This window comes from Gigantopelta aegis, chromosome 9, assembly GCF_016097555.1.
Source record: "Gigantopelta aegis isolate Gae_Host chromosome 9, Gae_host_genome, whole genome shotgun sequence".
In the NCBI taxonomy this organism is placed as follows: Eukaryota; Metazoa; Mollusca; class Gastropoda; order Neomphalida; family Peltospiridae; genus Gigantopelta; species Gigantopelta aegis.
Window position 1 is genome coordinate 23,132,787 of NC_054707.1, and position 25,998 is coordinate 23,158,784.

The following is a 25,998-nucleotide window of genomic DNA, read 5'->3' on the forward strand; positions in this document are numbered from 1 at the left end:
TAAATATTTATATATAAAATAGCCGAGCTGATGGCACTTTAAAAATGGTTCAATATATTAAAATATATGTTTTTACATAAAATTTATTTATTCAATTTTTAGGAGTTTTTTTCATACCAATCGTCATGTCATACAATTATACATTCAAACTGGTGACATTTGCATCCCATTCCCCAATAATTATAAATTGTTTTCATGTTTCAATTCCTTATTATACAATGCCCTTTACAATACACTAAAAACCATTTTTATTGATTTCTTTTTGTTTATGATTACGGGATATAAAAAATGTTTTATTTTATTTTTTATTTTTTTCACTAAGATTAAATATATTTTTTAAAACATTTTTAATAACATAAAGCATGTTTACTATTATAACAGTAGAACAAGTGCACAATCAACAGCCGTATTTCTTTGTTCATGCATTTTACATGAAATCAGAAATAAGCAAGTAAAATTAACCTTCAGGACAAATAACAAAAATAATAAAATACACGTAAGAATTGTCATGTTTTTCATTTTACCAGTAATTCAATGGTTAAAATATGCCCATATCTATATATGCAATTATATAACCTTAATAAAATACAATAATATATATGTATCAATAATAATGTGTTAAAAAGATGAATTTGTATTATATGCAAAACCAACAGCTTTTAGACAGATTTTGCATTAATACATGTAGAAATGAGACTAAAATATTTACCACAATGACAAAATGATTGAACATAGCAAATTTCTTCCTCTGACTTAAAATAACATGTACTTGGCTTCACAATACTTGCCAATTAACTGTACACATGACATCGTTCCACCATAACTGTAACAAATATCTTTATAGTTTGACTTGAGTACCAGTGTCTGTTTAACCAGTCTGAGAGAGAGCTTTAGTTATGCCTTGGCTTTTGGCTGAACTGGGAGGTAGAGTTTGAATTCTGCTGGCAATTCGTCTTCAGAGTACAATCTATCGGAAAAGTAGACTCGACGAATTCGGCAATTGGCATGGATCTAAAAACACAAAATAACTAGGATTAACACACTTGAATAATGGTACTACATGTATATTATAATATATATTTTACATTCTAAATTCATGAATAAACACCATAACAAAATACTGTGTACAGGGAACATTTTGTTCAGTATTACGTTGCAAGTCGCTAAACAAATTTCAGAGATTGCTACACAATTCTAAAACGTTAAATAGCAGTTGCTACTCAATTCTCAACTTATCAATCAACTGTCGGTAATCAAAATTTTAAAAACAAAATGTTCCCTGGTGTACCATCTGTAAGAATTAAAGTGTGTATACCTGTACACGCAGTGTTTCAATGTAGTTTGTTCCGTATGCCCGGCGTGTGAAATCTGACAGGTTGAACTGAATCTGGTTCCACCCATCGTCCAACCTCATGGGCATCGTACAGATGAACGGTTTCACACGTGTCGTGCTCTGGTAATTACTTGCTCGGAATCTTCTCCGCACATTCTTGTCATCCAAAACCTGCACACACACACAAAAAAAAGAAAAAAAAGAATCCTGACATATTTTTCAATGGGAATATCTATAGATGTTTTTTTATGAACACTAATTTTCAGTTATACTGTTGAACTCTTTTGTGAATCATTCGTACAGTAAACAAAGGGGTTGGGACATACCTCAGTGATATAGGGATCAAAGGATGTAAAGACCATTTCTGGTTTCAACCAGCAGGACTAGCTCTGCCATTTGTCAATTGTGAATTTTAAGATTTTTTTTGTATAATAGTTAATATTTTGTTGGAAAATAGCTATAAGTTTTGCATTTTGGAGATAATTTGGCAAAATTTTCTGACCACCCAGATCTAGCCCTGAGCCAGTGATCCACAACTGGTATAACATACTGGTATGTACTATCATATGTCTGTGGGGTGGTGCATATATAGAGGCTATTTCACGGGTTTTTTCAAATATGTTTTCACACATCACGAGTTGACATAAAAATCGTATTCGGAAAAAACACCATGAAATGGTCTATTTATTATATACCTATTTTTCTAATTTTTGACAATATCTTTCGCTTTTTGGTAATATCTTTCGCTTATCCTATCGAAAGCACGTAACGTCAAGATATATTTCTTCCTATGGAACTTTTCCATAAAATGTACTTGACCATAGACTTTTAAAAAGAAATCTGAATAAAATTTATCTTTATTAACATTTATTTAACAATACTGCGGTGCAAACATACCTGACAAAGCGATCCTCCAAAAACTCCCACAAAAACAAAATGAGTCGAACGCCGTTAAATTCTAAAACTTACACTCAATGCCATTACATTGTGTCACCATTATTTACCTTCGTATTCAATTAGTTTTAGATATTTTATCGTAATTGCACTTCGTATCTCTTTTTTTTATAGGTATAGTTGTTTTAATTACATTTTTTTATTTTTCAAATACGATCAGATGCATGGGTAATCATCAGATTTAAATACTAAGAAACGAGACAAAGGGAGATAATTTAATCATGCGCTTTTACAAAAAAGTAAATATGACTTATATATTTTCACTGTAGCTAAAATACAGTGAAAATATGACTTTTCACCGGATATGACTTTTATGGTTTACCGTAGATCTATATATTTCATTGCTATGTATATAATAAAAAAGTTTCCTTGCTGCTAACTGAAAAGAGTAGCCCATTTAGTAGAGATATAAATTTTGATCAAGGTCCACTATAGTTCCTAATTGTAACATATGTTGTGGTTCACATATTCTCTTCTAGGAATTGATGAAGAATTAAAAAAAATTGTATGTTTAATGGTAAGCCTTCTGGCTGGATTTTGCCTATGTTATTTTGTAACACTGCACTGATTTTTCAGGACAGCCAGAGTGAATTGGTTAATGAACCACCTGTTCAGACTGGTACTACAGCCAGATTTGATCATACAGCAAAAAACTGAGATGGAAATGTTCTCAAATTTGAAGTGAAAATAAATGCTTATATAATGTATGTTCACAATGGTGTATGTTGTTAGTGTCAATGAGAACCCGTTTTATTGGCAATCTTCATTTGAAGATGGGCAATTTAACATGGATTTCAATAGCAGTTGACATCCGTGTATTGAGACCTAAGGTGATCTTAGCGCTAAGATCGCTTTGTGAAACAAGGTCCAGGTCAGTGTGCTTGAACTTTGAATTGGTTTTCTTAGGATAAAAATAAACTAAATCCACAAACACTAAGACACATACCTGCACTTCAAATGTGAAGTACTTCTTTAAGTTTTTTATAATCATGACGAGGAAAGGCAATTTGATTCCCAATGTCTTTTTCAGATTAGCAGGACATGTGATGAATGTTGTGCTGCAAAGCAAGAGTCAGAATAGATATTTGAATAACTTTCAACATCAATTAAATTAAAATTTTGTTACAGCTACTTATAAAAAAAATTCAAGCAATTAACTAATCTAAATTGCATATCATGGCAAAACTACAATTTAAATATAAAGAGATATAAAGATGCCAGAATATGTACTGTCATCATTGACAAGAAAAGCAAAACTGGTTGTACCTGTATATAAACAGCGCATTCACCTGCTACTAGAAATTAAAATGTAAACTGGCCTAACCCTGAAAATATATTTTGTAAATACGTTGTGTTAACAACATTTAAAACAGTAAGAAACACCGGTGGATAATAATGGGGGCAAATGAATTTATTTTAGAAACAAAACAGTTGTCTGGACATGGTCAAAACTAACTTCTTCAATTATAAATATGCCTTGGACATGACAGATTCCTTACTCACCCATGGACGACAGGTATGGGTTCAATTTATTAAATTAGACAAATAGTTTTCTGGAACTAAACATTATCTGACCCTCACCATGACAAGACACGATTTAACCAGTGTATGTCAAGCACACAGATCATAGAAGATATGAATACAGAGTATAAGGCCTATAATACAATACCTGACATTTGTTCCAACTATTTCCAACACCAAGGACTGAATGTCATTATCTGTTATTCTCTTAATGTGTCCATTTCGAACCTAAAAAAGGAGGAAAAACATTTTTTTAAAAACAACTACGTCTACATAGAACAGTTAATATATTTTTGTTTAATATACATAATATAGGGCAAGACTTCCTAACGTTCCAGCATTCAGACTTAGGTTTAGTGTAGGGTTAGTGATAGTCGGGCCAACTTTGTTGTAAACAGTATGGAAGACAGAAAACAGACAGATGGAGTTTCAGTTTGAATTTTATTAATTTGTTACATTAATATGTTCTCAAACAAGTAAGTGTCCAATGAAATTGTACACAAAACGTCGGCGATCTCGCCCAACCTTGCTGATATGGAGTAAACTGAACAAAAGCAATGACAGAAAAAACAAAAGCTTACAACATTAATTAAATATTATTATAATAACCAATTTATTGTAATAAACAGTGACATTCCCGTCTGCTTATATGTATATAGAGTACGGCGATTTCGCGCAGCAGTATATGGCATTTACGGCTATCTCGCCCGTGTCGAGATCGACCGGTGGCGATATTGCCGGACTCCGATAGTACATGTATTAGCACACATGCTGGAACATTCGGAAGTCTTTCCAAATATAGATTGTAGACTAAGATATCTAAAAAACATAATCAGACGAAATCAAAATATATTGGAAAGTGTACTGCCCGTTCCCCCCATTAGTTATCGATCTAAAGAGGGATTTTTTGATGGGGTATATATATCCCTAACCCTAACCCTAACTAATATCATCATGCTACAAAACGACAAAAAAAAAAAAAAAGGAAACATTAATAAACTATTATAAATGATGGGGGGAACGGGTGGAGCTCTTGCCAAAACGAGCTATCAGCATTATAGTATAATCATGGTGGATCTTAGAATATCTGCTCACAAGAATGTAACAAGTATGACTGCATTTTAAAAATTAATCACTTTTATCTGAACATTTCAAACATATCACAACTGAAAATGCTCTGACAACGAAAATCCTTCTATGGTAACAGCGTGACTTATTAATACGGATGCTAAAAAAGAATATTGATCGGCTGATTCACTTTTTGACTTCCTTCTTTATCTTTCAATCACTTCTGTGAAGCTGTCAATAAAATATTAATTTCACACAACGCTAAGTGGAAACTCTTGACATCACATTGCATTTGACAAACACCCACCTTTTTGTCCCATATTTGAAGAGGTTTGCTTCCAATACTATAAAGTATGGATAAGAAACCACTTTGAAACGTGTTCTTGAACATTGCTAATGGTATTTAGCTTCTAACAGAAGAATTTTGCACCCACAGACGCCAAGTTACACACAGTTGTCAACATGGAATAGACCGGAAGCTGCAGTTGCTAAGTTTCTGTTTGTTGTGATTTCCTCTCCATTGCGGGGTTACGCAAGCTCCATGGCCAACGATAACCGGGGAGCTCGTTGGAAAGTGGAAGAAAACAAGTGAAAAAAGACAAAAACCTAATTTTAATTTGTATATATTGCATCTATGAATAAGACAGAGTACATCAGATGCATGAAGCAAAGTGCAAGGGAAGTTTAATCATCACAGGACGATGCCTCTCCCTGAAATTACGGATTCAATGGCACATGGGAATTCTGACATGACAGTTAGATAGACCTATCATGTATATAAGAATCGGGTTATTCAACTAGTCCGTTTTTCAGCTATTATTTTTCTCTTTAGTATTGTTTCATGATATAGCAACAAAACAATATATTCAATATGTTTTCTGTAGTTTTTTCTTATCCCAAGCACAACTGTAGCTAATATATCATTTTGTGTTGAATGTTATTCCTTCTGCCCCAGCACAATGAACATAAGGCATGTAATTTCAAAAATGTGTTACAGCATGTTTCTTCTGTCTAAAACCATGTCAATTTTTATGACATTTCTATATGGTTACAAAATATTATGTTTCTACAAGCCACGTTTACAAATCCACTCCAATGGCTGCAGGCCTCGAACTTGTCACCCACAGGAATTTTTGTTTTAAATTGCTGTGGGTGAAACAGCCCATGGACAGCAGTTTTGAACCTGCCTATGGCAATGTTCCAAAAGGCCACTTTCGCAGCAAATAAATATGACTAGGGTTAATTTGTTGCATATACAGACATATTTTAAATGTACAAATTTTAAACACTGGCAGATAATATACACCAGATTATATTCATTTTACTGTTGTTGAGGAGTTTTACTGACGGCAGTAATTTTTATCCAGTGGCATAAAAGTGCCATTGGTGATGCTTCCAACCCACAGCAATTTATATCTCAACGACAGCAATTGCCGTCGGTGTCTTTGTTAAGTTTGAGCCCTGTGTCTGTTGTTACGTAATTAGAAACTATACGGTTCAAACACTATTATACTGATTTCATTAATCTCCATAAATTTTTAATGGCTTTTTCATGACCATTTTTAAGATTTTAAAATATTCTTCTACGATTATCAATATAATCTGATATTCATTAATGACAATGTTCAGATATGAAATACCAGTCTTCATGTGTTATATTAATAATCATAAACATCATCAATGGAAGCCTGCAAGGTGTTAAAAACTTGAGGGACATTTTAAATGGGTGTACTTTTTTCTTTCCTCCAATTTTTAAATTGAGATGGATTTTGTAATTGGTCCTGGACAGCTTCATCTACCCAGACTGATCATGCAGCCTCCTTGGCTTTGTGGTTAAATTATTAGCCTGGTAGGTCCTAGATTTGTATCCAGGGCTCACCCTGTCTATTGCCAAGTTAGCCAAATACTAATTTTTATACATAGTGGCTACAGCATTTAGTCTTTGGCTAATAAAATTCTTTAAATTAAACACTTTTAAAATAATTTTGAAGGAAATTCTTCACACATCTGAAAATTGGCTAAAACAAAATTCATTCCAGTGTGAGCCCTGCATATCCAAACCTGGGCAAGTTTTAATAGCTCTGTAGGGAGGTGTACGGCTAAGATTTCTCTCTCACTAACCACTGATGCCTTATTCTAGACAGACAACCTAACCACTGGTGCCTTATCCTGGACAGCCAGCCTGACCACTGATGCCCTATTCTGGACAGACAGCCTGACCACTGGTGCCCTATTCTGGACAGCCAGCCTAATCACTGATGCCCTATCCTGGACAGACAGCACAGCCCAGATAACAGATAACTGTGTGCCCAGGACAGCATGCTTAACTGAATATAAGCACGAAAATAAAACTAAAATTCTAATGCCCTCTTCTGGACAGACGGCCTAATCACTGATTCCCTATCCTGGACAGACAGCACAGCCCAGACAACTGTGTGCCCAGGACAGCATGCTTAACTGAATATAAGCATGAAAATAAAGTTAAAACGAAAAGGAAGTTAGCACACTATAATGATACCAGATCCAATAACAGAATCTTATCTACTTATTTTTTTGTCGGATTTTTGTGAAAACAAAGGTTGTAATCATGGTAATCTCACTTTTCACAAGCACCAGGTATATTGTCACTTAGGAAACGAAATGTGGCTCAATGGTAGAGCAATGGGTTCCAGGATTTATTGTCACATTTGGATTCACCTCACACCCCTCCCCTCCCCCCCCCCCCCCCCCCCCCCCCCCCCACACACACACACCCAACCACACCAACACACATTCCATCCAAATCTTCCCGACAGGTACATCGTATGGTGTACATGCTATCCTGTTGGCATGAATGTCTCTTTCTACCAATTTGTAAAAAAAGAAAGGATTTATTTAATGATGCACTCGACACATTTTATTTATGGTTATATGGCATCTGACATGAGAGGAAGTCTCCTCCTACCTCTCCATGGGTTACTCTTTTTTCAGTTACCGGCAGCAGCAAGGGATCTTTTAAATGCATCAGCCCCCAGGCAGAATAGTACGTATCATGACTCCTATCTGTGGGACGATGCATATAAAAATATCCCTTGCTGTGATGGAAAAAGGTAGCAGGTATCCTCTGTAACACTATAAGGAAATGTTTTATTTAATGACACACTCAACACATTTTATTTACGGTTATATGGCGTTAGTCTCTTAACAATGTAAGTCGAAATTACCAAATGTTTGACATCAATAGTTGATGATTAATAAATCAACATGCTCTAGTGGTGTCATTAAATAAAACAAACTTTACCAGTTGTGGAGCACTGGCTGGAATGAGAAATATCCCAATGGGCCCACCAATGCTAATTGATCCTAGATCAGTCAGGTGAACTCTTTGCCACTGGACCATGTCCTATCTCAAATTTGTAAAAAGAGTAGCACATGTGGTTGTAGTCGGTTCCTTCTCTTACAAAGTGTTGCAATAACCACATTAGAAATCCGGTGTAACAACACCACCAGAGCACATTAATTTATTTATCATCAACTATTGGATGTGAAACATTTGGTAAACTTAACATATAGTCTTAGAGAGAAAACCCGCTAGTTTTTCTATTAGTAGCAAGGGATCTTTTATATGCACCATCCCACAGACAGAACAGCACATACTACGGTCTTTGATATACCAGTCGTGGTGCACTGGCTGGAACGAGAAATAGCCCAGTGAGCCCACCGATGGGGATCAATCCCAAACTGACAATGCATCAAGCAGATTCTTTACCACTAGGCTATGTTCTGCCTCTTTTGATACCCACAAAGTACAGTATACCAGTCGTATATACCAATAGGCCCAACGACGGGGATTGATCCTTGACTGACCGTGCATCAAGCAACTGCTTTACCACTTGGCTACATCTCGCCCCTTTAGCTGTAGGAAATATTCCTTCAGTGTCAATTTTGTTGAAATGTTCTCCAAAACATATCGATTTTCATGGGCCGATATCCTGACCACCAAGCAAAAATTAAAGTATAAAATTATATTTTGCAAATGAACTGTTTACTATATTAGCTAAAATCAAATCTTAGGTAAAAATCAAATATCAATTTCTGTACATCAAAAGTGGTATCTGCCAAAATCTAATGGATACTGGGTTTTCTTTTATGAATGTTATTTAAAAAACCATCCCAGTATACCTTTTAGCAATTTGTTTAAAGTTCAGTATACTCAAATCCAACTAGAACCACAAGATGGATGGTGTTTGGCACCAATGACTACACAAGATCAGCACATGACACTGGTGAAGATACAAGGACTGGGATGCATAGTTGGAAAGAATGTAGTTGATAAGCAGTGTTGTCAAAACAAGAAACCCCCCAGATTGACTTCAAAGAGAGAAAGAATAAAGTGAAAACAAACTCGTGGTCATTGTTTCTTGAAGAAAAAACATCTGTAACAAACAAAAACACATTTCACATTATTCAAGACATACTTTTAATTGTTTGGTGTTCGATTTTTTGTCTGTATAATAGTGCAAAATATTTTTTTTTGCTGTTTATATTTTGATGTCAAAGTCCATTTTATAACAATGACTAATTTTTTTAATCAGCATTGTTTTGTTTTTTGTCACCAGTTCTTCTGTTTACTTTAGCTCCATTTTCAAACATTTACTTAAGTCAACATATGGTACTTGAATTATGTAAATAAGTCTCGTACATTGATAAATACAGAGCCGGGCTGTTGGTAAAAGCCACTGTAACAGTTAATTCTGTATGAATTCCAGTTAACAAATTCCTTTTTTTTTTTTTTTTAAATATCTTGAACTTAACTAACCAGTTATTCCAGTCGCCTTCCATTTGGAATATGGTACATTGCCTGTACATGGCTACATGTAAAAGCCCTTGTGTTATATCACATTTGTTCTCGTTCAAGTGAATGAATATTCATTTGTTTTCACTTTAGAGTAAATTGTTTGAACCTTGCTACACCAGCCTCGGTGGTGGTGTGGTTACGCCATCGGACATACGGCTGGTAAGTATTGGGTTTGCAGCTCCGTACCACCTCCCACCCAGAGCGAGTTTTAGAAACAACTCACAGACTTCTCTCTCACTAACAACTAACTCACTGTCCTGGACAGACAGCCAAAATAGATGAGGTGTGCCCAGGACAGCATGCTTGAACCTCAATTGGATATAAGTACAAAAATATTTTGAAATGACAGGACCGTGCTACTGGCAAACATCCTGATCTGTCACAAGAGTTATCTCCCTTTTGCTCCAAACTGAAGAGTTTTATTGAGCTTATACACCGATCCATACACATTTTTTTTTCAGTTTGTTTTTATTCCAATTTAAACACAACAAAGGCTATGGTATGTGATATCCCATGTCTGAGTTGTGCAATTAAAACACTTCTTGCTGCTGATGTGAATAGCTCAATACACCTCAACATGAAAAGAATTGAGTGGTGTGATTAATTGCTTATCTTAGATTATTGGGAACTATAAAATATATATATATATATTCACATAGTGAGGGGAGCTAAAAATTGCTCTGACTGGTCAGATTTCAGGGGAGTGATAGGGGAGCAAGACTAACATCTCCCCTTAAACGTCTAGGTCTGTTCATATAACGACAAATTATCTTCTCTCGATCTCTATGGATGCCGACCTGGAAAGTATCTCCCATTCTCTATGCCAGCTATGACAGGAACCACATGCTGTACCTAACAGACCGATGAACACTGTTCTAGGACTTTGATAGACACACATTCCTTTGTTCCACTTTGAAAGAGTCTGTTCTGCTGGTAGATGTCTGGGGTCTCGAGACAGTTATTTCCCTTCACGAGGAAGCTATTGGAACAGAACCTTCTTGGACTTGCTTGTCTGTATAAGAGCCATGTGCTTCAGTCTGCGCACTGCTTCTCGGATGTGTTTGGGCTGCAGGGGTCCAGTGTCTCCCCACTCCTCCAGCACGTCCAGCGCTGATAACAAAACATTCACTATTAGAAAACATAAACACACATGTATGTATGCAAATGAGCACTGGGCAAATGAGACAACAGGGTGTCCGACAAGTCTGCACTCGAAGGTAAAATAGACACACTGCAAAAACACCTTGCATGGATTGACCGATATTTAATTAATAGCTCCAATTTATCTGTGCCGTCTGGTTACAGTAAACAAAACTTTTTTAATAATTGTTCATTGATCATGTTACTAAGTACTGTGACAATCTAAAGTAAAGTTTGTTTTATTTAACGATGCCACTAGAGCACATTGATTTTTTATCTTATCATTGGCTATTGGACGTCAAACATATGGTCATTCTGACACCGTTTTTAGAAGAAACCTGCTGTCGCCACATAGGCTACTCTTTTTACGACAGGCAGCAAGGGATCTTTTATTTGCGCTTCCCACAGGCAGGATAGCACAAACCATGGCCTTTGTTGAACCAATTATGGATCACTGGTCGGTGCAAGTGGTTTACACCTACCCGTTGAGCCTTGCGGAGCACTCACTCAGGGTTTGGAGTCTGTATTTGGATTAAAAATCCCATGCCTCGACGGATCTGAACCCAGTACCTACCAGCCTGTAGACCGATGGCCTAACCAAGATGCCACCAAGGCCAGTAAACAAAAAAGAATCCAAGGTGCTATGTCATAATTATATGTACAAGTGTCATATTTGGCTATTTTTGCATTTATTTGTGATAAATAATTACAAAATAATCGATCCCACTCATAATCTTGGCATATAAATAGTTCGGGAATATTGAAATTGTAATGTTCTATGCTGTGTAAACAATCACATTCATTATCACACTGTAACAAATCTGATGAAATCAGCAAATCCACAAAATCTGGCAAGTTGACTGGATAGTCGTCGGAGATTGATTAGTTGCATGATGACAGTGAACTTTCCAGCAACATCAGCTGTCATAATCATAATGTTATAGAGTGTTCACTCAATGTGCCATATTCCTTCGGCCATTCACTAAAGATTTTCTAATCCCCTCCCCACCCAATTACTATTATTTGGTTGAGATAAAAAAAAAACTATCGTTGAACAGATCTTGCCAATTTAAAGCTTTATTTGTATGAATAACATTGAACAAGTGCAATTACAGGGAACATTTTGTTCAGTATCTAGTCGCAATTTGCTAAGCTAAGTTTCAGAGACCAGTGTTCTTGCTGCTCCATTTAAGTGGGGCGTCCCTCCCTGCTATTGCATTTTGCCGCTCTCCTTTCACATTCTCCACCCTCCTTTATTTTTCTGCACCCTCTTTATTTTCCAGCACCTTAATATATTTTCCAGCACCTTAATATATTTTCCAGCACCTATCTCCGCTATTTCCAAATGCACACTTTTTTCCACACATAAAAAAACACAACGATCAGTCTGCCCACTGGACATCAAAGGAAACAAGACATGTTGTGTACGAAAAAGCAACTGACGAACATTTACGACGGTTACCGTAACATAATTTAATAGTATTTTTAACAGCCTCTATTTTGTCCTATACCTGTATCCATTTGTATGTTTAATACAAACAATAAAAGTTATATTTTATTTGAGCAATGAAAACATTTTTATTTTTTATGGATTCGGAAATCTCCGACTGCAAAAAACCCACTTATTTGGCACCAAATTTGTCACGTGATCAGAATGGTCACTCTATCTTTTGTTTCCACCAACTGTCGCCTGATATTTTGTCCTCAGTTACAGATATAATTGATTGTAGCTGACAATTTTTACTTTCTGTCATTTCTGTCATTCTGTTTATTCAGCAGTTCTTATAACATATTGTAAACTTTTCATTTTGGGGGGATATCACCGCTTATAAAATCAACGGAAGTGGTAGTGTTTGGCATTAAAATCATTCATCTTGGGTGCCAAATAATATATACACCGCCACTACAAAAACAAAACTACTTTTTATCAGTTGGCAATAATATTTTATCACAGCGATTGATTCATTCGATGAAGATGGGAATAACAAAAAATGTTTTCGACATTAGGGGATCACACAAATGTCTTTTTTGTTTTTCGTATATCTTGAAATCTTTATTAAAATAATAATATTAAAACTTTGATCGGTTCAGCAAAACCGGAACTGCCAGTGAATATAAGACTGATAACATCTTCAGTTCAGTTAAAAGATGAGTCTGCTTGTATTTCGTATAAACTTTTTGTAATCAAAATAAGGAGTATGTCTTTCCACAGTCTATCAACACACAACAACATGGTAACCACCAAGCTTCCCCCCCCCCCCCTTATTTTTGCTTTGCTTTTTTTTTTTTTTTGAAGGGTGTGGTGCTGCGCAGCCACCCTCTTTTAATTTTCACTGAGCGAGAACACTGAGAGATCACTACACAATTCTGTAACATTAAATATTAGTCGCTAATCAATTTTCAAATTGATAGCAAATGTTATATGGCATCAGACATATGATTAAGGACCACACACATATCGAGAAAGAAAGAAATGTTTTATTTAACGACGCACTCAACACATTTTATTTACGGTTATATGGCGTCAGACAAATGGTTAAGGACCACACAGATTTTGAGAGGAAACCCGCTGTCGCCACTACATGGGCTACTCTTCGGATTAGCAGCAAGGGATCTTTTATTTGCTCTTCCCACAGGCAGGATAGCACAAACCATGGTCTTTGTTGAACCAGTTATGGATCACTGGTCGGTGCAAGTGGTTTACACCTACCCATTGAGCCTTGCGGAGCACTCACTCGGGGGTTTGGAGTCGGTATCTGGATTAAAAATCCTATGCCTCGACTGGGATCTGAACCCAGTACCTACCAGCCTGTAGACCAATGGCCTACCACGACGCCACCGAGGCCGGTCAGATATCGAGAGATGAAACTCGCTGTCGCCACTTCATGGGCTACTCTTTCCGATTAGCAGCAAGGGATCTTTTATATGCACCATCCCATAGACAGGGTAGTACATACCATAGCCGTTGATATACCAGTCATGGTGCACCAACCGTGCACTGAGCTATATCCCGCCCATTAACTCCAGAAGTCTGGTAATAAAGCTATACGTGTATGTCATAATGTATAAGGGAAGTTTTTTAAAATGCAGACAAAAATTGGATAAACAAATAGGTCTACATAAAGAGGAAACATTCTGTCCTTTTTTTTGAACAGCAACACTATGCAATCACTAATGAAGGCATCACATTTATCAAGGTTCTGGTTTGGTTCTTTCAGATTGCAATCACATAAACTAAACATTATTTTATTTTTATATGTAGCTGCTAAAGACATTTAGCACTAGCAGACTAGATTTATGTAGAAGTACATAAGATTTTATTTCTTCATTACCTGATTCCACCACCTCACCGACAAACACCTTGGAAATTCCCGACATAGCGATCACCACGTTTTGAGACACAGACGATCCTGTGATGCTCTGCATCAGCTGAAATCAAAAGAAACATTTATATTGATGGTTGTATTTCTTTTTCTTACACACCTGTTGGTGAGAACATTATTTATTATTTGTTAACACATGTATACCGGCCTCGGTGGCGTCGTGGCAGGCCATCGGTCTACAGGCTGGTAGGTACTGGGTTCGGATCCCATTCGAGGCATGGGATTTTTAATCCAGATACCGACTCCAAACCCTGAGTGAGTGCTCCGCAAGGCTCAATGGGTAGGTGTAAACCATTTGCACTGACCAGTGATCCATAGCTGGTTCAACAAAGGCCATGGTTTGTGCTATCCTGCCTGTGGGAAGTGCAAATAAAAGATCCCTTGCTGCCTGTCGTAAAAGAGTAGCTTATGTGGCGACAGCGGGTTTCCTCTAAAAACAGTGTCAGAATGACCATATGTTTGACGTCCAATAGCCGATGATAAGATAAAAAATCAATGTGCTCTAGCGGCGTCGTTAAATAAAACAAACTTTACTTTACTTTTTGTTAACACATGTATTAACATTTTACAGACATACAACTAGGCTGCACCTAGATGATGACCTGGGGCCCTATTTTCGAAGCCATCTTAGCGCTACGAAATCGTAAAACCGTCGTAGGTTGTGACGTCACTACAGCGCACGCCATAGTGACGTCATAGCTTACGATGATTTCACGATTTCGTAGGCTAAGATAGCTTCGAAAATATGGGCCCAGATCATCAATGCCATAGCACCCAATGGAAAAGCACAGTAGAAATCAATCACTAGATGTGAGGGATAAGTTAACCTGAAATTGCAGAGCTAGCTCTGGCATTCGCCAAATTCGCCAATTGCGAATTCTGAAAGTAGTTGGCAAATTTATTTTAATTTGGCGAAATAATTTCATGTAAAAATTGACAATTTTTTTTAGAAAGTAACTGGCAATTTCTGCAATTTTTGCAATTTTTGAAGTTTAATAGACAATTTGGCGAAACATTTTTTTAGAAAGTAACTGGCAATTTCTGCAATTTTTGAAGTTTAATAGACAATTTGGCGAAACATTTTGTTCACCCAATGCTAGCCCTGAATTGACTTGTCTGTGATGCACAAATTAACTTTAAGCTCTAAGGTCTTAGTTGGAAAAGGCGTTTAAATTTATTTTAAGCCTTTTTCTGGAGATATGTAAGAAATAGAATACTACATTCATGTCCGTTAGATACCGTTTATCTTACAACTCAATGATTAAAAATGTATCCAACTTCCTTTCGCTCGTTAGATACATTTTTAAACAACTTGTAAGATAAACGGTATATAATGGCTGCTCATGTAGTATTCTCTATATAGCAAAATAAATTTACGTATCTAGTTCTTTTTATTATATTAAGTACAAATGTTTTTTCTATGATTTATTCATGAAGCAAACTGGTGTAAAAAATTAATTAACAGATAAAATAAGGATTACTTTGAATAATAAGTACTTAACACAATTAACATCACATGGCTGAGCAAAACGATTAAATAGAAATGAATTTTTTTCTAATATGGTTTTTAATATGGAGATTATTTTAATACATGTAGGTGTTAAGCTTATTAAAAAAAAAATCATTAATTTGTATCACCTCTGTGATGGTTTATCATTGTCTGCAATGCGACTTATCCAACTGGCCCAACAAGCTGCAAGCCACAGTGGAAATAAAATAACAAAGGTAAAAGACAATTCTGACTGTGGAGAAGCAACATGGGAAGTGGAAATCTGAGTAAAGCTGATGAACAAGATACAGCACAAACTGTCAGTACCGTATACAGCATGTGACAACAGTAAAATGGTTATTTGTTTTAACTTTACTCAAAATCATAATTCCGTTTCATAATGTTAATTCCATGAATACTGTCCATTTTCCGAGATCACAGAAAACCCTCTACATGTCATTAGATATGAACAATGCGATAAGCAATAACTATATAACACGGTAATTTAACCATACTCTTTTTATTGCTGCTTTCGGAAACGCTGACCTTCTGTAGGTTTCATACCGGTTGAGCTGCTCTTCTGAAAAGTTAGATACCAGTACTCTGAAAGAATCAAGAAAAAAAAGGTTTTCTTGGATGTTTTGCAGGGGGGGGGGGGGGGGGTGTGTGTGTGTGTGTCTCGTAGCTAGCTTTAGCACTTGCAAACTGAATAAAAAAATCCTACCTACATGTATGTCTTTCTCTTCACCCTGCCCCCTTCTAATTTACCAGTTAAGTATTGCTTAACATGTTTCAGATAGTGCACTTACATTGCACATATAAGAGGGCATCCTCAGAATCCAAAAGTTCATTAACAGGCATTATAATATAACAATCTTCCCATGAAACACCAGACCAAGAAGAATATTACATGTTTCCTGGGCACTACATTTATTGTAACCCTCTGATAAACACTCAATTTTTTCGGGGCACTTTGTAATCAAGGAGAGGGTGTTCTCCCAAAGAACCTCCCCCTGGATTCAGTCCTGTATGCAGAATAGCAACATAGAACACTTGAGCTAATGTCGGTGAGTGATGATCAAATAAAATACAGCATGTAAATGGTTACCAGTCATATTGTCCTCGGGTTCCAACATCCCTACTTTTCACAGTCCACAGATAAAATGTTAATAATAAGACAATAATATGTGAATATTAATCAACTCGCCCCAATCTCACCTTTAATGTCCGTAAATAATTGTGATGAAATTTAAAATGAAGGAAGGAAGGAAGGAAATCTTTGATTTAACGACACACTCAACACATTTTCTTTACGGTTATATGGCGTCAGACATATGGTTACGGACCAAGGACCACACAGATATTGAAGGAGGAAACCCGCTGTCGCCACTTCATGGGCTATTCTTTTCGATTGGCAGCAAGGGATCTTTTATAGGCACCATCCCATAGACAGGATAGCACATACCACAGCCTTTGATGTACCAGTCGTGGTGCACTGGCTGGAGCAAGAAATAGCCCAATGGGCCCACCGACGGGGATCAATCCCAAACCGACCGCGCATCAAGCGAGTGCTTTACCACTGGGCTACGTCTCATCCCAAATTTAAAATGAACGTCTGCAACTTTGGTATATTGCAGTCCTGGCATGACATGGTGATTTTACATGCTGCAAAAACACCTTGCATGGATTGACCGATATTTAATTAATAGTTCCAATTTATCTGTGCCGTCTGGTTATAGTAAACGAAAAATGTTTAATAATTGTTCATTGCTCGTGTTACTAAGCACTGTGACAATCTACACCACTGAACTATCAATGTATGTTATGGCATGAAATACAATGTATATTGCTGTTCAAATGCAATATGTATGTTTATTATACTTTGAACAAAACAAAGTGCATCTGGTGTGAGTTGCAGGGCTAACTCTGGGTGAGTAGAATTTTTTTCCAAGCTACCTGTTAAACTTTTAATAAAAAGCGCACAAACCCAGTTATTTTTGTTATTTTTTTTTGGGGGGGGGGGGGGGGGGGGGAATAATTATTTCATGAATGGAATTAATTCACAAATTGAAAATGAAAGTCGTCATTGTTTTTAAAATTCGCAATTGACAAGTGCTAGAGCTATCCCTGTAGTTGACTGAAAAGTGTGGGGCGAGTTGACAAAACTGACCAAGATGGACATTTCAATTTTGAACAGTTATGATCGATCGCTCTCTCAGTCAGAGGTTACTCTATAGTGAAAACACGGAATGGCTGACTACCACATGGTAGACAAAGATTCCCACTCTTAATACAACAAAATTCAACGTTTGATACTATGTACCTTTACATTGATAATTTTTGAGTTTGTTGATAACAAATATTTTACATAGTAACCACTAATACACATACTACATGAAAAAAACAGACAGAACCCACTTTCAATAATGTTCCAGTTAAATACATGTACATAGACCTATGTCAAAGGGTTTCTTCCTATAGTGTATATCAGGACTGAAAATTAACATGAAAATCATGGTCGCCAGCAGGGCCAGTTGAAGAAAAATCTTGCTGGCATTTCTCATATATTCAACCAGCCCTCCAAATATCACATTGGAATTTAACTGTACAGCCAAATTCAAAACTAGAATGTTCTTTGTTAATAGCCATGTGCTAACCATAATATATAATACTTTGTTTGCATCAAAAGGAAACCGATAATAAAAAATTAATAAAGTTAAAATTCACATAAAAACATGTAATTAATTCTTAAACCCATACCAACTGAAATAAAAAAAATTGAAAAAGAAATCCATTATAAATAAAACTATTTCTTTACAAATTACCATTAAATTATACATATTAAATCTTATTTTTAATACAATGGTGAAGACAAAACGCTAGCACAGCCAAGATATGCAGCTTGACTTACATTGTCTCTAAGTAAAATGTAATGCAGTACAAAGATACTAAAGGTGCTTTAGTAAACTAATTTGGGAGTGGCAGTCCTCTTTTTGGTCCTATAAATGAGGCACTAGCTCCAGTGAATCATCAGCTATTTTGCCAAATGCTCATTCCATTGTGTGTGTCTGTGTATACGTGCATACGTGCTTGTGTTGGTCCACACGCTCGTGTGCCTTTAATTTGAATATTGTAAATGCTTCAGTAGTAGGCTACTAATTAAAAAAATATTGAACCAAAATCAATTTGAAAAAAAATATCAAAACAAACATTTTACCAAAATATACAATGTACTTTTTTTTTTTTTTTCATATTACAAAGCATAAAAACGTAGTTATTGTTTAGTACAGTAATCTTTGTATCGTTATGCCAACATGTAAGTCTTGGTGTCAAGACTTTAGATCTGATCTGTTCTTATTTCATGTATAGATCTGTAGTTCATGCCAGCAAAGACGCGGTGTGTTTTGTCACATTCATGATTCAATTCAGTTTCAGAGCGTTTCATTTTTAACTGGCATCATACTCGCCAGACCCATTGATGGTCATCCAGCGGACTATCTATATAAAATGAGAGAGCTATCACAACTGTCCAAATGTCTGTCAAGCTCTTGAATGGCAGAGTATTCTGGCTAGCCCGAGTACTCTGACTGTAACTTAGTGTAAGAGAGCTAGACGGACATTTGGACATAAATACGCTCTCATTACAGTCAGAGACCAAGCTATGTAATTTCTTGGCAATTGCCGACCACCAATAAGTAGTCAAAGATTTCCGCTCTAATACCACAACAATCCTATGTTTAACGTCAAATACATTTACATCGACCAATTCCTTGATTTAAAAAAATTCAGATATTAATCTGAATACACACACTACATAAAGACACCCGACAGCACCCACATTCAGCTAAGCTTTGGTAAACTCCGGACAGCAGAATTCTAAGTTCGCCAACCTATATCGTGATGTTGCATCACATGATCGCCCACTCAGCCATTCCGTCTTCCAGGGGCCATCTCAAAATGACAAGTGCCTGACAATCACAAAAAAGGTTTGTTTTGTATCATCATACCACTAGAGCACATTGATTCATTAATCATCGGCTATTGCATGTCAAATATTTGGTAATTTTATCATAGTGTTAGAGAGGAAACCTGCTACATTTTATCATTAGCAGCAAGTGATCTTTTATAGGCCTATGCACCATCCCACAGATAGGATAGCACATACCACGGCCTTTGATATGCCAGAGTGGTACACATGCCAAGCAGGCATATGACTCATAGATCAAATACTTTTTTTCACCTTGAGAAAACGTGAATGTAATATTGTTTCTGTGTGTGTTGTGTGTGTGTGTTTGTGTGTCACTCCCTGTCGCTTTGGTGATTGTCCACAGCCCAGTGGTAAAGCACTTACTTGATGCATTGTCAGTCTGTGATCGATCCCCGTCAGTGGGTCCATTGCGCTATTTCTCACTTCACCCAGTTAACCACGACTGGTATATCAAAGGATGTGGTATGTGCTATCCTGTCTGTGGGATGGTGCATATAAAAGTTCACTTGCTACTAATGATAAAATGTAGTGGGTTTCCTCTCTAACACAATGATAAAATTACCAAAGATTTGACATCCAGTAGTCGATGATTAATGAATCAATGTGCTCTAGTGGTGTCATTACACAAAACAAACTTTGTTTGTGATTGTGACGGCCACTGGAAGACAGAATGGCTGAGTGGGCGATCATGTGATGCAACGCCACAATATAGGTCAGCGAACTTAGAATTCTGCTGTCTGGAGTTTGCCGAAGCTTAGCTGAATGTGGATGCTGTCGGGTTTCTTTATGTAGTGTGTGTATTAGTGATTAATATCGGACATTTTTTTAATCAAAGAACTCGAAAATGGTCAATGTAAATGTATTTGACGTTAAAGTTAAACATAAGATTGCTGTGGTATTAGAGCAAAAATCTTTGACTACTGTTTGGTAGTTGGCGATTGCCAAAAAATTACATAGCTTGGTCTCGGACTGTAATGAGAGCGTATTTATGTCCAAATGTCCATCTAGCTCTCTTACAGTCAGAGTACTTAGTCTATACTCTGGCTAACTGGATACAGAATTATGAATAAATTACTGCATTTTTAAGCGCTCTTCTTCTTGTTTTTCCTTTTTCAGCTTTGCATGAGTATTCTCTTCTTCCTCTTCACTTTTCTTTTTCTTGTTTGGTGGTGAATCAGATGGTGTTCTGCATCCATCGGACGATGGTTTGTGCTTTTCTGGCGTGTCACCAACTGATGATTTCGAAGGTGAAGAATCTTGATCAGATTTATCTTGATCTTCATTATCTGAATCTAAATGTGTTCTTTTACCAGGAGAACAGTCATTGGAATTTGAGGCCACCGAAGCCGTAACTTCACCTTTATCATCCTTCTTTTTAACAGGACTAGTGTCACTCATTTTCGGATCATAATATAAACAGTGCACAAAAATTGTCAATCTTTAAACCGGAAGTAAATACCGGAAGCTTTACCGGCAACGGAAATACTACAGTCAGGTGCACGAAAATACTTTCAATACGACAAGTAATATTAGTCAAAAACTGTCAAACTGTAAACGTCAATATAACCCTATCAAGTTATTATTATTTTTAATCAAAACGGCATTAAAACGTAAATAGATAATTTTATCATGATGTTTAGGTTTATATTGCCCATGACAAGCATGGGTTATAGCTAAAACGGAACCGTGCCAAAACGGAACCAAATTGGACAAAACGGTACCTGCGTTGGCTAAAACGGCACCGAAATTTATGGCTGAAACGGAACCTACGATGGCTAAAACGGCACCATAATTGAATTTTATTTGAAGAATAGTAAATAAGACCAAAAAACCAACAAAACAACTTAACTTAAGATGGCGAAATCACATCGATTCAGCTGCTTTCAAGCTGTTCTGGTGTCCATAGCTCAGTCCATTTTGATTAAAAATTTGCAGTACATTTGGTGTCAAAGTGTCACATCACTATTAAACAAATAAAATGTTTTAATCTTGTCAACTTTGTTGTTAGTGTGTTATCGGCTATTGGATAACAATATTGACCAAAAATATAGAAATTTGCACAATTTTAATTTTAAATAACATGCTAAACGATTTTCAAATAGATTAACACGGTCGCTGGTCAAAATGTAAAAAAAAAAAGTTCCCTTAAAGGAAGGGACAATTAAGGCATTTGATCTGGTATGCATATTCAACGATATATAATGCACATTATTGCTTAATATCAACAAGTATAATCGTATAGTTAATTAATAAAACGGTTAAATGTGACGGCTATTATATATAACGGGCGCAGCCATTTTGTACCATCTCAGTGAGTACGCCCTCTGGCGAGCTGGTGGTTACGTAATACTTAACGCGTAACGTCAGGAATGAGCCTTAGAACTAGAGAAACACAATCTACCTGGTTTTTGCGGGATGATAAATAGTCGTACATTGCAATGTTCTGTAATAATACACATCCCAGTAAGCCAGCAATAAATATATCCAGCACTATATATATTATTTTTCAATACAAAATAAAATACCATTGTCAAAGTGGCTACACAACAAGTCGAAATAATTAACAATCTTTTGTCCATGCATTAACCTACGTACTGAAATGATACACGGAGGATTTTCTCAGTTAATTGGTCTATGCTGTTAGTTGCTTCTTCCTGTGATTCCTGATTGGCAGGTGTGTATTTGATTGGTAACCAGACGAGCCAATTAATTGACGCTGTCTAGACAGAAAAATACATACCGGTATTATGGAATATTACCTGTCGCCCCTAAAATGGTAATGGACATGGTTTATTACTGTAAATAGTTCTGTAAAACTATTGATTAAGTAGACTTTTCCATCTAAAACCACAGAACTGACCAATTACGTAGTCCCAAAGAAAAGAAAATTATCACATGGGTACCGTGGGTGGTCGTTTTTGCTCCAACGTAGTATATCAATAGGCCTAATAGTGTACATTTTTCCTTTGGATTATTTAACAGAGAAAAATACTATAACCCCATTTTGTTCCGTTAATGCAACTTAAAATATATTTAGTTAAATAGTTTATTATATTATTACGTCATTTATGCGATTTTACAAGTCAGGTTGATCAAAGAGAAGCGCCTTGTCGAAAATTACTGCTTTTGTTTACACTGTACATAAGGAGATGGTCAGGAGCTGACGTCACTTCGCCCCAAGCTATCCCGCCGGACGTCACAAAAACGAAACAAAATGGCTGCCCCCAGTTAGCAGGAATAATGTTTTTTTATTAATTTATTTATTTTTCATTTGCTAAAGTGTCAGTATGTGTTGGTGGTACGGGTATGCATCTTTCCAACCCATAAGGCTCATGTTTGAGTTGACCCTACCTTTAAACTACACCTTTAACTCACAAGTTTTATAGTCAAAATAACTCCTAGACCTTGTCCAGTAAATATATAGAGTGACCGTTAGATATATTTATCTTACGAGTTGTTTGAAAACTTATATAACCAGGAAAAGCGAGGTGAATACGTTTTTAAACAACTCGTTGTTAGATAAATCGTATAGATATGAATACGAATATAGTATTTTATTACATCTCCAAACCAGTTTTGAAACAAATTTAAACGTCTTTTTCAACTAAAATATGTTTACGGCGCTTATAGTTATAGTTAAATTTTTGCTTCATAGAGCAATCATTTTCAAGTTAACGTATACGTCACAGAGCAATCAATTTCGATTGTGCTTATTTCAGTGAACTAGCTGTGATGACTGAATCATCACAGAGGATAGTCAGTGGTATGTCCTCAAATAGATATATGTTATCATTGTGTCATGATGTTCTCACTAACGGGTGTATAAGAAAGACATATTGGTTATATCGGAATGACAGTTAATTGTTTAAAAAAAATGTAAAATAAATAAATAATATAAAAAATTCAGTTAAACTTTCAAAAATTATTTTTTATTAAAAAAATAAATAAATTGTTGCCCCAGATCTTATCTTCGTATTTGACAATTAACGCTGTGATTGTCAATAATAATATCTCTCCGAAACAATTTTGTATTCGAACGAGTGTTGTTCCCAATAACGACAGGTAGTTTAGCGGAATGCTCGATAGTTTAAGAAGTAAAGCAATACAGGTGTTGGAAAAACGTGCGCGTTTTTATCATTATCATATGCTCTGTGTATTGTTCTGTACTATTACAGTATCTTGCAGGTATTGTTAGTGAGATTTCAGAGTCTGCCAGAAACTTTATTATTTTATCCAGATGACATTTGCATTGCGTATGAATACAGATTTTACATGAAATTAATATAAATAATTATTTTTAAAAACCCGCTTCTAATACTATTTAAGGCAATTATACAATGATGCTTTGTCGAGAAAATATTATAATAATATAACATTATTTTGTGCTTATTCAATTATTTCACTTTAATTTTGATCTATTTTGTTTCAGCGAATAACCCTACTTCCGGTTCTGTAATTGGGACAACTATTTCCATTTGTGAGGTGACACTTGGTTTTGAATGTATGGTTCTAAACACTGTTCTATGACGGATTTATGTTGTAAACCGCTGAAATTTGGAGGATCAAGAACAAACTCCTGAAGGCCCGGGTAAGATTGTAAATGATATTTTTAAATTTTATGATGTCACTGTTGGGTTATAAATAAAAAGTAAGCTACTGTACAACAGTGTACTAAATTTGCATTTTATGATTTTTAAAAAGAAAAGAGAAGTTAATCAGTGCTAAGAACTTTAACACTACAGGATTATGAGGATATGAAAAACTTAAGACTATTTTGTTCCTGCATTTGGTACTGTATTATAGGGTAAAATATGAACATTTTTCAATGGTTAGGGTTAGGAGTTGAAGTCCAGGGCCCATATTTTTGATGCGATCTTAGCACTACGAAATTGGGTATAATATCTGCCCGGTCCCCTCCATTATTATTTTTAGTTAGGGTTAGGGGTTAGGGGAGGGGGGGACCGGGCGGATATTTTTCCGGTTTTGTACACACAGTATATTGTGATGTAACTATAGCACATGCCTTAGTGATGTCACAGCATACGATGCTTTTACGATTTCGTAGATTAAGATTGCTTCGAAAATATGGACCATAGACAGTCACTTTTTGCACCCTTGTTTTGGTTTCGTACACAATAACTATAGGCTAATAGCACATCTTATTCCCGTAATTTCACTTGAAATCGGTATTTCATGAAAGGTACAATTGTTTAATCACAAGATTTTCTTCAAACACATTCAGGTGCAATTAGTAATGTTCAAACCAAAAAAATTCATTAGCAATTTTGTATTTCATTTTTTCCAGCATTCTTAAAATGGAAATGTCATGTACCAGATCACAATATTTCACGCGAACCACCATTCTATTCACGTGTTGTTTACACAAAATTAAATTTACATAAACAGCCTGTTGCAGGAATCCAAAAATGTCAAAAAAAATAAAAAAATATTAACATTGCATAACAGAGCCCTCAAAAGTACCCGGTCTCTGGCGGCAAATCGCCACCTGAAACAGCTTTTGCCGCTGCCTATTTAATGGATGGTGACTGATTTGCGCTAACACTAACAGAGGCCATGAGAATGCATCTCAGAGGTTCGATTTTTCAAATGTTTCTAGGGGAGGGCCCCCAGACCCCCCCACTTTGCCCCCTGCTATCATCACTGTTGTAGCCTGCTACTTCTTAAACTATTGAGGGCGCTGGCATAATGAGCTTTAAAACTCCCACTGTAGTATAGAATTACCATCGATAAAGTGAAAGTAGCATAGCCACTGCAAAACGAAAACATTTAAAGTTAAAGTTTTTGTTTAACGACACCACTGGATCACATTAATTAATTAATCATTGGTTATTGGATGTCAAACATTTGGTAATTCTGACTCGTAGTCAACAGAGGAAACCCACTACATTTTTTATAATGCAGAAAGGGATCTTTTATATGCACTTCCCACAGACAGAATAGCACATACCACGGCCTTTAATATACCAGTCGTCGTGCACTAGCTGGAACGAGAAATGAGGTTACACAAATATAATTAATGTAACCGAACAATTGGTTACCTAGGTAGAAAACCATGTGAACCAACTTCCAATTGCCTCGGATATATATGTGCTGATGAAAATGGAACCGTTGTGAATTGTGAAGTCATTACATTGGTAGTCTAACCAATCAATTTTCAAATACAAAACAATCGTTGGAACATGACCAGGGTTTCTGCCAGAGAGTAAAACGGGTATTGAGCCATAGTATACCCAACATTTTTTACAGATATTTTTTTTTAAGTTA

The 25,998-nt window shown here is 36.1% G+C and overlaps 2 protein-coding genes across 2 annotated transcripts; both read right to left on the bottom strand.

Annotated features, from left to right (window-relative positions):
* Positions 1-550: 550 nt before the first annotated feature.
* Positions 551-7,514, bottom strand: LOC121380667 (cilia- and flagella-associated protein 20-like). Its single transcript, XM_041509599.1, has 5 exons — positions 5,184-7,514; positions 3,957-4,036; positions 3,234-3,345; positions 1,316-1,504; positions 551-1,011 (listed from the first exon to the last, which is right to left on the bottom strand). Exons 1-5 carry the CDS (start codon positions 5,265-5,267, stop codon positions 895-897), a joined length of 582 nt encoding a protein of 193 aa, XP_041365533.1. The 5' UTR covers positions 5,268-7,514; the 3' UTR covers positions 551-894.
* A 1,804-nt stretch (positions 7,515-9,318) lies between these two features.
* On the bottom strand, positions 9,319-21,178 carry LOC121381430 (transcription initiation factor TFIID subunit 11-like). The gene is made up of 4 exons (XM_041510744.1): positions 20,789-21,178; positions 16,241-16,328; positions 14,186-14,282; positions 9,319-10,823 (listed from the first exon to the last, which is right to left on the bottom strand). Exons 1-4 carry the CDS (start codon positions 21,109-21,111, stop codon positions 10,693-10,695), a joined length of 639 nt encoding a protein of 212 aa, XP_041366678.1. The 5' UTR covers positions 21,112-21,178; the 3' UTR covers positions 9,319-10,692.
* Positions 21,179-25,998: the final 4,820 nt, after the last annotated feature.

Bases quoted from the DNA above. Each gene is read 5' to 3' on its own strand.
- LOC121381430 (XM_041510744.1), bottom strand. From the start codon at position 21,111: ATGAGTGACACTAGTCCTGTTAAAAAGAAGGATGATAAAGGTGAAGTT. The intron at 16,329-20,788 runs GTAATTTATTCA...TGATTCTTTCAG, and splicing joins GAAGAGCGCTTAAAAATGCA to AGTACTGGTATCTAACTTTT. The intron at 14,283-16,240 runs GTATGGTTAAAT...TTTTGATTTCAG, and splicing joins CGAAAGCAGCAATAAAAAGA to CTGATGCAGAGCATCACAGG.
- LOC121380667 (XM_041509599.1), bottom strand. From the start codon at position 5,267: ATGTTCAAGAACACGTTTCAAAGTGGTTTCTTATCCATACTTTATAGT. The intron at 4,037-5,183 runs GTGGGTGTTTGT...CTCCTTTTTTAG, and splicing joins TTCAAATATGGGACAAAAAG to GTTCGAAATGGACACATTAA. The intron at 3,346-3,956 runs GTATTGTATTAT...CTTGCTTTGCAG, and splicing joins ATAGTTGGAACAAATGTCAG to CACAACATTCATCACATGTC.